The 12,551-nt window shown below is 42.3% G+C and overlaps 2 protein-coding genes across 5 annotated transcripts; both read left to right on the top strand.

Annotated features, from left to right (window-relative positions):
• LOC307254443 (chymotrypsin-like elastase family member 2A) lies at window positions 1-2,895 on the top strand (the record flags this gene model as incomplete). The annotated part of the gene is made up of 8 exons (XM_080032835.1): window positions 1-40; window positions 232-320; window positions 539-636; window positions 844-972; window positions 1,430-1,566; window positions 1,786-1,931; window positions 2,626-2,778; window positions 2,878-2,895. 8 exons carry the CDS (start codon window positions 1-3, stop codon window positions 2,893-2,895), a joined length of 810 nt encoding a protein of 269 aa, XP_079888961.1.
• Window positions 2,896-5,905: 3,010 nt separating this feature from the next.
• On the top strand, window positions 5,906-11,940 carry serbp1a (SERPINE1 mRNA binding protein 1a). Of its 4 annotated transcripts, none has more exons than XM_080032107.1 (9): window positions 5,906-6,266; window positions 7,605-7,788; window positions 8,339-8,491; window positions 8,591-8,659; window positions 9,064-9,138; window positions 9,347-9,518; window positions 9,913-9,957; window positions 10,082-10,303; window positions 10,533-11,940. In XM_080032107.1, the coding sequence occupies exons 1-9, from the start codon at window positions 6,011-6,013 to the stop codon at window positions 10,587-10,589; spliced, it is 1,233 nt and encodes a 410-aa protein (XP_079888233.1). In that variant the 5' UTR covers window positions 5,906-6,010; the 3' UTR covers window positions 10,590-11,940. The 4 variants fall into 4 exon arrangements, with proteins under 4 accessions (XP_079888233.1, XP_079888234.1, XP_079888231.1 ...); XM_080032108.1 differs by having other exon boundaries at window positions 5,907-6,266; window positions 9,350-9,518; XM_080032105.1 differs by having other exon boundaries at window positions 5,907-6,266; window positions 8,588-8,659.
• Window positions 11,941-12,551: the final 611 nt, after the last annotated feature.

Here is a 12,551-nt window from a genome sequence, read left to right as displayed (position 1 = left end):
ATGATCCCCATTGTGCTGGCCTCAGTGCTAATTGCTAGCGGTAAGAACATCTGGCATTCTCTAATTCTGTTTGTTATTGTTTATGGTTTGGGTAAGTGTGTGCATTACCTGCATATTAGCACGCATGGAGTTAGCACAGTGCAATTATTTATTGAAAGGAAAAAAATGGCAGTTTGTGCCTGAGTCAAATTGCATGTCCATCTCACTGGTCTCTATCTCCTCCTCATCCAGCCCTTGGGTGTGGCACCCCATCCATTGAACCCTTGACTTCCCGTGTGGTCAATGGAGAAGATGCCAAGCCTCACAGCTGGCCCTGGCAGGTATGCTAATAAGAACACATCTGTCGTTGTTTTTATATTTGCTGGCAAACCTTGTGGGTCCAGCATCTGCTTATTAGACTCCATACCCAATGGTTGTCTAAACCTCTGTAATTAAATGGTTGCTTTTGAATTTACACCAGCAAACTGTGCCATCCATCTGCACATCCACAACCTATACTTCTGAGTGTTTCCTCCATGTTGTCCTTGTTTGTCTCCAGATCACTCTGCAGTATGAGAGGTCCGGAAAATGGAGGCACACTTGTGGGGGATCTCTGATCGCTGCCAACTGGGTCATGACTGCTGCACACTGCATCGAGTAAGAGTAGAGTAACACAAGCATGCAAACACATGATAAACATAACCGCTAATGCCCACGCATGCCTAATTCTGGACCTTAAAGTCACTGGGCCACCACCCAATTGAAATCTCCTTCAAAATTAAGCTCATTAAATCATCAAATCAGCTGTGCAGATATTGTTTCTGGTTTAGAATGGACCTCAACAGTCTGATGTCTCTCCCCCAGCACCAAGCTCAACTACAGGGTGTTTGTGGGAAAACACAACCTGGTGGAGGTAGAGGCTGGCTCCAAGGCCATCCTGCCTGAGAAGATTATTGTCCATGAGAGATGGAACCCCTACTTCACGTCCTTCGGGTGAGACAAGCACCACCAGCACACAGCACATAGAGCAGTCAGAGCACATCATAACCTCTTCTGTTCTGTGTCGGGGGGATAAAAGTGATTCAAGGCTCAAATTCCATGTTTTTACTTCAGTCCAGCATAAACCTCAGACAAAGGTTCTCCATCTTCTTACACCTTGTAATTTTCAACGTATCTTTCACCCTCAAATAGGAAGCTGGATTTTTTTATACAATGGGAAATTAGAGAAATAAGATTAGCCATTGAGTTGATTTGTTTGTATGTACAGGCATAAGGACAATGGGGATTCATGCAAAAATACAGACTCTCTTTCTCTATTTTATTATCTTATCTAGTTTCTCTCTCCTGTCTGGCTCCAGAGGAAGATTTAAATCGCTTGTCAGACCATTCCCCCCCCCCCCCCCCCACCCCCCTAAGTCTTTTTGTCTCTCTCTTTCTGTCTGTGTTGCAGAAACGATATTGCCATGATCAAGCTGTCAGAGTCTGTGACTGTGAGTGACCATGTGCAGTTGGCATGTATCCCTCCATTTGAAACTGTGCTGTCCAACCTCTACCCCTGCTACATCACCGGGTGGGGCAGGGTGTCCAGTAAGTCACTGTTTATGTGTCCATCCCAACCCCCCAAGTTGGGATGGAAATGGCATGCATGAGATTTTAGCTGAAACTTTTTCAGGGCAGGATTACTCCTAGATTGAAAATTTAGGTCGGGACTGTGAATTTGCCGCCCTGGGAAATTCTGTAAAGCAGATTTGACAGACGACCAGTGTATGTGGATGATGTTAATAGACTCTGCCTCTGTGTTTTTAGCCGGAGGGCCCACAGCTGATAAGCTTCAGCAGGCCTTGATGCCTGTGGCTGACCATGCCACCTGCCGCCAGAATGACTGGTGGGGTGTTCATGTCAGGCCCAACATGGTGTGTGCCGGTGGGGATGGAATCGTGGGTGGATGCAACGTAAGTCTGTACTTGCCGTGTTCATTAAGAGGAAGAGAATTATTCAAATTTACGTTTCATTAATTATTTGATTGAGTTACGAATCAACCTTCAGAGTAACCGTTTCACTGTTATTTACAGCAGGGCTCACAGTTTTGTTCACAAAACTATTTTCTACTTGGTTCTAGGTGCTTCAAAATAATTTAGTTTTGATTATGATGATTATGATAAGGAATTATTCAATGTTAAGAATGACATGTAGAGTCGATATGTTTTGTAAACTAACTGCAGGTTCTGCAAATGTAAACAAAGTCCCCTCCCCTGAAACTGCATAGTGCACCTTTAATTTTGCAGGTGAGGTAGATTTTAAATTGAATGCATGAGTGTGTTAAAATGTCAAAGTAGTCGGAGGGGGAACATTCAATTGCTGTCTAGCTGCCAAGGAAAATGGAAAATGTTTTTAAGTCTCAATGGTCCTGGTTGGGATTCTGGTAGCTGCAGTGCCTTGCCAGTCTACCAGCACATCCACCAAAGGAATACAACATAAGCCCTCCTCTCTCTCTCTCTCTCTCTCTCTCTCTCTCTCTCTCTCTCTCTCTCTCTCTCTCTCTCTCTCTCTCTCTCTCTCTCTCTCTCTCTCTCTCTCTCTCTCTCTCTCTCTCTCTCTCTCTCTCTCTCTCTCTCTCTCTCTCTCTCTCTCTCTCTGTGTGCCCAGGGAGACTCCGGTGGCCCTCTGAACTGTAAGAACACCGAGGGGGCCTGGGAGGTCCATGGCATTGCCAGCTTCGTCTCTGGTCTTGGCTGCAACTATGAGAAAAAACCTACTGTTTTCACCCGAGTCTCCGCCTTCAATGACTGGATCGATGAGGTAAGGGAGACACAAAAAGAGAGCCTCCAGTCAGTTTACAGTAAATGCTGTTTCCTTGTGTTTGCTATTTGGCTAATGACTGAATGTTTCTGTTTTCAGGTTATGATGAACAACTAAAGAAGATGAAAGAACTAAAGAAGATGAAAGTGACAATAAAAAAAAACTTGAAAAAAGTGCATTTGTCTTGTGTGAAATGTTTGTTTCGAATACGGATCAGATGCAGCAGACTCTCACATCTGACTCATCTCACGACCAGATGAGTAGTGAATGAATCCTGAACCTTATTACGTTTCATGAACTGAATTTGCTAATGAAGCTGGTTAGAAATGGAAACAATGTCTCCAGATGTCCAGCAGGTGTCCTCATACAGTCAGGATGGGAAATTGGTTGTGACAGCTTTCCAAAGCAGGATGTTGTGCAGAATGATCAATCTTTCTGCCTGGAGAACAGCTCTAAAATACTGATGTTCTTTTCACTGCAAATAGATTCAATTTGTATTCAGATTAAAATTGTCCATTGACTATATGTTCAAAACACAACACAAGGTGCATATTGGATGATTACAGGGTGTGTGCTGTTATGGAGGAGGCCCTTCATATAAAATATTAATCTAATATCCGTCCTTGAGACTGGCCTGGTTGTGCTCCGTGCCTTCTCTACGGGAGGGCTCTATGAAAATCATAATACTCATCTGCGGGGCCTATCTATGCTCATGATAACAGTGCTCTGCAAATGAAGAAGGCTACAATGGCAAAGTTGTGAGTAACATTTTTGTAATTTTTTTGTCCCCTTGCTGCGAATGGGGGGGAGATTAAGTACGAAATTAAATTGGCTCTCACTTCTCCTTTTTTTATCTCACTCTCTCTCTCCTTTCCCTCTCCCTCACTCAGTCACTTCAGCAACAATCACAGACGCAGACACACACAGTGATGAGTTTTGACAGGGTAATGGGTGTGCGAGTGTCTTCATTAACATGAGGGGCAGGGATCAGACATGACACGTACTGCAAGAGCAAGTAATGATCACTCTGTGAAGTGTGTGTTTTTGCTGGCATGCAAACAGAGGGAGACACAGGGAGTTTGACTGTTTGTCCCTGACATGGTCAAGACATATAGATTTATTGGTGCAAAAAATGGGGACAAACATATCTGTTGTCAAGAGATGCTCTTCTTTTTTTACACCACATCTGACCAAACAGGTCCTGCAAACCTTAGTGTTATCACACTTAGATTACTGCCCGGTGGTCTGGTCAGGTACCACAAAAACAAATCTAGGCAAGCTACAACGGGCTAAGAACAGCAGCTCGCCTTGCCCTTCAGTGCACCATGAGAGCTAATATAAACGTCATGCATGACCAACTCCTCAGGCTAAAAGTAGATGAGAGGTTAAAAGCATCCCTTCTCTCATTTGTGAAAAATATTAATGTACTGAAAACCCCTGATAGTTTGTATAGGCCACTCACACTCAGCTCTAATGCACACACATACCCCACTAGACATGCCACCAGTGGAAACTACACTATTCCACAAGCCAAAACAAATTCAAAACAACGTACAGTGCTGTATAGAGCTATGGTTGAATGAAACTCCCTCCCAGGGCATATCTCTAAAAATCAGAATACAAATGGGTTAAAAAAACATGTGAAACAACACCTAATTGCTGTCCGCATTAGAGAGCTGCTATTTTTAAAATTTTAAATGTTGTTTGTTGTTTTTTTTGTGTATTGATGGTTTCGTTCCTATATGCTTTGTGATTGTTATTCTTTGTATATATTTTATATGTTTTTCTTCCTTGTATATGTTTTGTGTGGACCCCAGGAAGAGTAGCTGATGTTTCTGCATCAGCTAGGGAATCCTAATAAAATCAAAATAAAATAGTCTAACACTATCAAATGTTCAAATTAAAAGGGGGTGGGGGTATAATATTTAAACTAACAAAGTTACAACAAGTATATGTTCTGCACAATAGCCTACTTGCAGGTTATTTACAGATGAAACAGGATTGCCGTGAGACTTTTATTTTATTTATTTAAAAGTGCATGTGCTAGAATTTTCCAATAGTGCCTGAATGTAATTGATCATGTTTGTCTACATAGGCCTAACCATTTAACGTGGAGATCCCAGAATCAGATCAGATACAAATAGCTTGATATATTGCTAGTAAACAAATGGACTGATGAATGCATAAAGAGACACATTAGGGTCAACACTCAACCTCCTTCCTTACTGGTAAATGTCAAACCCAGACAAAACATACACAATTCTATAACAAATGTGTGAATCCACAAACAAACTCTGATGTGTCGAGTTGTGCTGAGTACAGTAGCCAATAGGCCTATCGTACCATGTTATAGCATTAAGAGGAGTAATTGTGACTGGGGATTGAGAGACATCTTTAAAATAGGCCTACACGTTTGAGCCTTTGGCCTTCCTTTCTAAAGTCAACATATGCACTGTTTGAATTTGAATTTTTTATTTTATTTCAGACATATCAAAAACAATACAAAACTAAATGAAAAGCATAAAAATAACATTGTTGTGTAGCCTACAGAAACACAATAGCTATGGATCAGGTTTGATACATGTAGTGGCAGATGTACATTTCAAACAGGGCCTTGGGTTCAGTGTAGCATGAATATTTCTTCTGAGTCCTCTTCACAGGACAGTTCAGTTTGTCCATGCAGTTTTTCACAGGCTTACTTCAATAAATTACTAGGCTACATGATGATGATGACGACCTACCATTGTTTCCATTCTAGATGAAACATTAACTACAAAGAGATGCACCTGCTGTCTCCACTGATGTTAGCGTAGGTATTATGGGAGAATAAAACACTGGTGACAGAGCTATTGAGGCCTTTTTATTTGGAAAGCGAAAGTGTTATGAAGAACAGCTTAACAACCCGAGGAGGTTCTACTGTGTCAAAAACAAGAGAACAGAATGTGCGCGAGGAGGGCACCCATGCTTGGCTATCAAGTGGCTAGCAACACTGGAGAGGGACTTGCATTGTGGGTAGTGTAGTTTCGCGTTAGTCTATTGAGCAACTAAGGGATTTGCCACCCATTTCCAAAAAAACTACATGTCCCTACCGCGCCGATGCTGAGGTCCCGGATGTCTACCGCGCCGGAAGAGAAGAAGGTCCTTTTCCCAGCCATCTTGTGGCTTCATCTAGCGAAGTGTTCGCACCAATCCTCGTAGAATCGGAGGAAAATCCTGCTGAAGGGGCGCCATCATGCCCGGACAAATGCAAGAAGGTTTTGGCTGTGCCATAGCCAATCGGTTCGACCAGTTATTTGATGACGAGTCGGATCCGTTTGAGCTGTTAAAGCAAGCCGAAGAGAAGAAGAAGGAGGCTCCTGTCCCTGGTGCCGCCAAGACTGCAGCCCAGGCGGCCAAGCTGTCGAAAAAAGAGTCTCAAAAAGACAGAAAGGTCCCATTGGCTGATAAAAAAGAGGAGAGCCAGGCCCCCATCACCCTTAAGAAAGATGGTAAGATATTTTGTATGCGTTTTTGCTCTAAGTCAGGCTGCAACTAAAAGGCTTTAGGCTAGCAGGCTAAGTTGCTTGCTTATTAGCTAGCAACGGTTCCTAAGCCCCCGTGACATGAGGTCCGCGTGGTTGCGTTTGTGCCCCTGTGTGCTGTCATTTTCTGGAACCAGGGAATCTATACAAACGTGTAGTTCTATGGGTTGAGTGAGGCCTACGCAATTTGGTGACAGTTTGCAGGCCAACTTGTTATGGCTTGTCTCCCCTTCCCCCCATTGGCCTTGTTGAACAGGCAGAACCAGACAGCCTGCAGAAAGTGGCTCAATGATTTTCAAATATTACTTGTGTTGTCATTATTAATGTTCACTACATTCACCTGCCGTCTTTAACCACGATTGACCGAAAAGAGGTAATTGTCTACGAGCTTATATAAACGCGTTGAAATGAAACCACAGAGTTGATTGTGTTCGTACTCTGCAAATACAATATGTTGAAGACGTGTGGTGAATATACAACAATTTTATCATGGCAGCGTACAGCTGGATTTGTCAGACACAGATCAGCATTGCTCATGGTGATGGACCTCGTGGTTCTAGTTTGGGGCGTGTTAAACCACAGCCTCCAAACTGCAACTTCCTATTGGCGCACAATACATGCTGAGTGCGTGTGATCGACCTGCCTCAGGGCAATTACCTTTCCATTTCTGTTATACCTGTCTATGTAGATTATGTGATATTTAGCATCCATATAATATTAGTAATAGAATTAACTGAGATGTATACCTGCTCACATGCAGTTAGTTGGAAATTATCATCGAGAGTCTGCCAAGTAGGCTCTTAAACATTTGCATGAGAGAAGATGAGACAGGTGCTCTGACTATGGTGCAACCAGCTGCTACTGTGTCTTGGACAGTGTCTATTTTGGTATCTGGTGATCCAGGCAAGGGGTGGGACTTGTTGTGTCACATCGGGCCAGTCAGCCATGTGCCATGGAGGGCTAAATACTATGTCTGTGTTAATTCCAGTCCCACCAGAGTGGGTAGTTTAGCTTATCGGCACACATTTCAAACAGATAATGAGGGATCATGTTGAAAACTCACTTTTTACAATGTAAAATGTCTCACCACAGTCTTTAGTATCTTCCACAAAATCGTTACACTGTGGACAGAAGTTGCACCGTTTTTCATAAATGGATCCCACTAGGCTATTCTTTAATTGGAATCATTTACTTCAATGAAAGAGAACAATAACTTCCTATTCTTTCTGTGTCTGGGGCTCAGCAGTGGGTCCTGATGTATTGATGCTACTGGTCCTCTAATCCTCCTGTTGTGGTCAATCCTAGGTCCTGGCATCAGGAGAATGGGCCGCAAGCCTGAGGGCGATGGCCCCAGACCCCAGAGCGGCCAGGGAGAGGGCCGCCCCCCCACAGACAGGCGGCCTGTTGACAGGCGGCCCCCGCGTCGCTTCGAGAGGCCTGCGGGTGACGGTGGAGAGAAGCCAGAGGGAGGCGAATTCTCAGTGGAGAAGTGAGTTCAGTTTCCAATAAGAATACATTTTAATCAAACCACAACCATACATTCAAAAGAGGAGCAAAGTTAGTCCACGGCTATTTTTCCTTTTTTTTAAGGGTGTTTTCTAGAACCAAAAGAGGCAAAATAAATGCTTCCATAGGGGTGGAGTAGGCTTTTAAAGGCTGCGCTTTCATTGATAAGATGTTAGTGTTAGTTATTTCCTAACTGCTATAGGCACAGGCAGCTCTTATCTTGTCAGATTACTTGTTAGTTTACAACAAACCCCCATACATTTTAAAATGCCCAAATGTAGATGAACTTCAGAGATCTGTTTGCATAGTCCAAGTTAAAAGTATTATTCTAGACTCTTTATTTAACATATCTTAAGGAAAAAGTATGGTTTATTTACCCCTGTTGAATGCATGGGTATACTGATAAACTGATAAATGTTAAAATGATTTAAATAAAGCATTAGTGTGACCTGCCTTGGCTCTAAGCCTCCAATAGGCAGAGAAACCTGTGCTGATGAATGGGGTTTGACCTTGTCCTTTATCACTCTCTTTAGACCCGTTGGTGATAGGCCAATGAGGGGACGTGGTGGTGGTGGTCCCAGAGGGGCCCGCGGTGGCGGCAGGGGACGTGGAATGGGTCGCAGTGATGGCTTTGATTCCAGAGGAAAACGCGAATTTGACAGACACAGTGGCAGTGACCGAACATCGTAAGTACTTTTTTAAATTTCTAATCTAGCCATTAACATTTCACAGGTTAAAGATGTGTGCTCATATGATCCTGGCTAAAACAAATTTTGTTTCAGTAGTCTGAAAGGCGAAGAGAAGCGTGGCGGAAGTGGATCTCACAACTGGGGCACCGTCAAGGATGACATAACGTAAGTTCTTATGTATGAAACATACAGGAACCTTTGCATGATGGGGAGGTTGGAGAAACACACTTTCTTACTGGGAGCTAAAAAAAAAAAATATATATATATATATATATATATATTTGTAGAGAACAAGCGTCATTGTTGTCTTGGTATGTTTAGCTATTTACATTTTGTTGGTTCAGATTGATTTCAAATTGGTCCTGGTTCAGTTTTAGGTCATTTTATTTGAATAAGAAAATAACTCATGTTCAGTTTGTTGGGTAATAAATCTTCCGTTGGGGGTTAAATGATAAATATTAGTTGTACTGTTCTAAAGGTTTTTATTGAACTGGTTGTACCTGCCTGGGTCTTAACACTTGTTAAATAGGAAATTTGACATTGACCATGATTTTTATTTTCTTCGGTAGCGAGCTTGACCAATCAAACGTAACTGAAGAGAATCCCGAAGGCGAGGAGCATCCACCTGCTGACTCTGAGAACAAGTAAGTTCTTTTGTCTTTTTTGCTGGAACTGTTTAAGTAGCTTATTTATAACTTTGAATATGTTTGGGCTGCATTATATCAGTCAAGTCAGTTTTATTTGTATAGCCCAATACAAGTTGCATATTTGCCTCAGCAAGGACACAAATACAAATCGCCCCAGTTTTGTTTAAAACCTTAACACTGGCACTCTGTTTCTGTGTGTGTGTTGAAGGGAGAATGAGGTTGAAGAAGTGAAGGAGGAAGGCCCCAAGGAGATGACTCTGGACGAATGGAAGGCTGCACAGGGCAAGGAGCGCGCCAAGGTGGAATTCAACATCCGTAAAGCCAACGAGGGAGCTGATTGGAACAAAGGATTTGTGCTGCACAAGTCCAAGGCAGAGGTGAGTCAAACCATAGCTCTGCTTGTTCTCAATACATCCATTTTTTTGTCATTCAATTTCAGCGATTAGTTTGATAGACTACATTTGACTTAACCATTTAGTAATTTCTTGGTGTCTGCCTAAACAATAGCATATTTCGTCATGTAATTCAATAACATCAAAATAAGCACCAAACCGCTACCCCAACAGTGCAACCCTTCTATTCTAATCAAAAGTGGCACACTGATCGCATAGTTTTGCTCGCAGCTGTATGTGGTAAACCCTTTGCGTAATTTTTGCATTTTCAATAAGACGCAAAACAATTAAGATTGGGGATTTTTTTTTTAGAATTTATTGTAGGTACAAACTCAGTATGTTGTGTTCATTTTTGGTATTGTTTTGCATTTCTTTGCAGGATAAGAAAAGCGAATTGATTGAACCCGAGGTTGAAGAACCTAAGGTAATTTCCCCACTGTGGTTGCACAGCATCTGAACTCATCATACATTTAGACAAAATAAACCGAAGTTGTGAACGTTATGGAAAAAGTTAGAATCTGCTTCTCACCCTGATTCTTGTACTTCAGTTGGATGATGAGCACCACTTCCGGAAGCCAGCCAATGACATTACAGCCAAGCTGGAGATCAACTTTGGAGACCTCGGCCGCCCAGGCCGTGGACGTGGCGGTGGACCACGCGGTGGGGGTCGCGGCCGTGGCCGTGGAGCCCCCGGAGGAGGCAGGGAGGGCAGAGATGGACGGGACGGTGCTGAACCCCCGAGGCCGGTCCGTGCACCAAGGCCTGAAAAGGTACATATCCTATCCTATAGGAAGCTTAGGTGTCATGTCAATGGCACCCAGCAATCTGCGTCGAAAAGTAGTTTTTTTTGTTGTTCTGTGAATTCCCCTATCGCACTGCCTAAATGACTCATTGTAGCACTAAGAATGAGTGTTACCCATGAAGTTGACTTGAGTAATTTTACACTGTTTGAATCTTAAAATATCTAACTCCCACAACCTGTTTCCTTTTCCCTTGCAGTCATCTGTGTCCGTGCCCAACGTGGACGACCCAGAGGCCTTCCCAGCCCTGGCTTAAACTGCGGCTGCTGCCCCTCAGGCCTACAGGAGCCTCTTAAAGCACCTCCACTACGAGGCCTGCATGTTCCTGGATCCTTCAGCAAGGTGAAATGATGGAGAAGACTGTCATTAACTATGGCACTCAACATGAGGACTGAGTTTTACCCAATAAAAACAAAACGAAGATGGCAAAAAAAACAGAAATTAACAAAAAAAAACAAAAAAAAGAAAAGGACTTCTTGCTACTCTGGAGCAACTTATTGGTAGAGGTTTTGTACTTGGAAACAAAGTAGCAGGGATGTTTTCATACAGTATTTTTTTCAGAGGTTATGCATTGTCCATTGATAAATTTTTGTAATTGCTGCTTGAAAATATGCATTTTGAAATGTAAGCATAAGAAGAGTGTCTTTAGCTTGGTGTGCGCCATTGCTTTCTCACTTTGAAATAGGCACTGTGGAGCTCCAACCCAAGCTCATAAGCTCTGCCACACCAGGTATTTCTGATGAAGTTACAGCTTCACTCACTGAGATTTATGTTTTTTCTTTTTCTTTTTCTTTTTTTTTCTTTTTAGCACTGGGGTATTGTTTTATATTTTATACAGGAGGTCTATTCTTCTAAGATCTTCATCCTGTAAATCTTGACTATTTTCATAAAATTCTTTCGGAGACTATTTCACATGGTGCAAATAGGACACACCTTGATCTTTGATTGAGTGATGCTGCCTACATTTGAATGCATAGATGAAATGGCGCCTAATCTGTATTAAGGTTATTTTGTACTGAAGTGTTCTGAAGGAGGAACATTAGGTCATTTTTGAGGAACACTTTGGTGATTGCTCTCCTAAAATTACATTGATCCTGAGGCATCTGTCAAATGGATTGATTTAAAGCTGAAAGTTATACCATGTGTTCTGGTCTTCTTGTGTATTTGGGGGTGCTATGCGCCTTCTGATGTCTCTTCCTCCCTGCCCATTTCATCTTTGATTACTAGCCATGTTCAAGTCAATTAATGCCTTCGTTTTTACTTTAAAGAGTGATACGGAGAGGAAGTGTCTTGAATCAGTTGAGATGTGGCTGTAGTCCTGGAGGCCCTCGGACCTTCTCTGACTCTAAACACACTCCACTCGAACATCCTTCCACAATCGTAAACTCAGCCCAGCTTCAGTTTGTTTCTGCACTCTGTTCTGTGCTGATCCTTTCCTCCACTGTTGACTTGCCCTGTAGCTTCCACAGTGGCACCACTGCATAATTGCTCTGAAAGAAATACAGTCGTTCATTGTGTGGAACAACTGAAGTGCTCTACAAATGTGTGAAATCTAGCCCTGCTATTAGAGATCTCTGTCGGTAAATAAAGATGGTCGATAAATTGTTTGCATTGTCACTTTTTTATTATCCTGCCTGAAAACAGGCAAACTTTACTAATGTACTTGCTTTGGTTTGCCTCTGCTTAGAACCACATAGCTGTTCATGACCTTTTTAAAACAAGCTATTTATGTTCAAGATGAAAGGACATTTAAACTAAAACACTGGCTTGTGTGAAATGTTCATCTCCCACTTTAGGCTGTTCAGTTAAACTACGTTTGGAGAATATGTGAGAGCTCAACATTACCTTATCTAACCTAGAGCCTCCCTTACTGTCAAAACTGATAAATACACCACCCTTTCAGTCCATTGAGCCCATTTCAGACCAGTAGGCCTTGTAAGAGAAAAATAAGGCGTAGAATAATACCTTTTGAAAAATAATCACTTTTTATTTGTATTTACATTTTCACTTTCCAATTTAAGGCTGCACAACTAAAAGAAAAAATCAAGTTTCTATTTGTAACAAAGTGATTCAAATAGTGACAGGTTACACGCTTGAATTATCTACACACAACGGGGGAATTGTAACTTTGGTGTTCCCTTCACTATTTGAGTGGGTCCATCAGTCAAAAGGTGGACATTCCCATCAACTAAATTTTATTTGAGAGCCACCAGCAATT

The sequence above is a fragment of the Ammodytes marinus genome (genome assembly GCF_949987685.1).
Source record: "Ammodytes marinus genome assembly, chromosome: 8".
NCBI classification, from domain to species: Eukaryota; Metazoa; Chordata; class Actinopteri; order Uranoscopiformes; family Ammodytidae; genus Ammodytes; species Ammodytes marinus.
This window is presented reverse-complemented; position numbering and strand designations above follow the sequence as displayed.

Coding starts and splice junctions, on each gene's coding strand:
- serbp1a (XM_080032105.1), top strand. CDS start 6,011: ATGCCCGGACAAATGCAAGAAGGTTTTGGCTGTGCCATAGCCAATCGG. Junction 8,492..8,587: donor AGTGGCAGTGACCGAACATC/GTAAGTACTTTT, acceptor ATTTTGTTTCAG/TAGTCTGAAAGGCGAAGAGA. Junction 9,958..10,081: donor CCGAGGTTGAAGAACCTAAG/GTAATTTCCCCA, acceptor CTTGTACTTCAG/TTGGATGATGAGCACCACTT.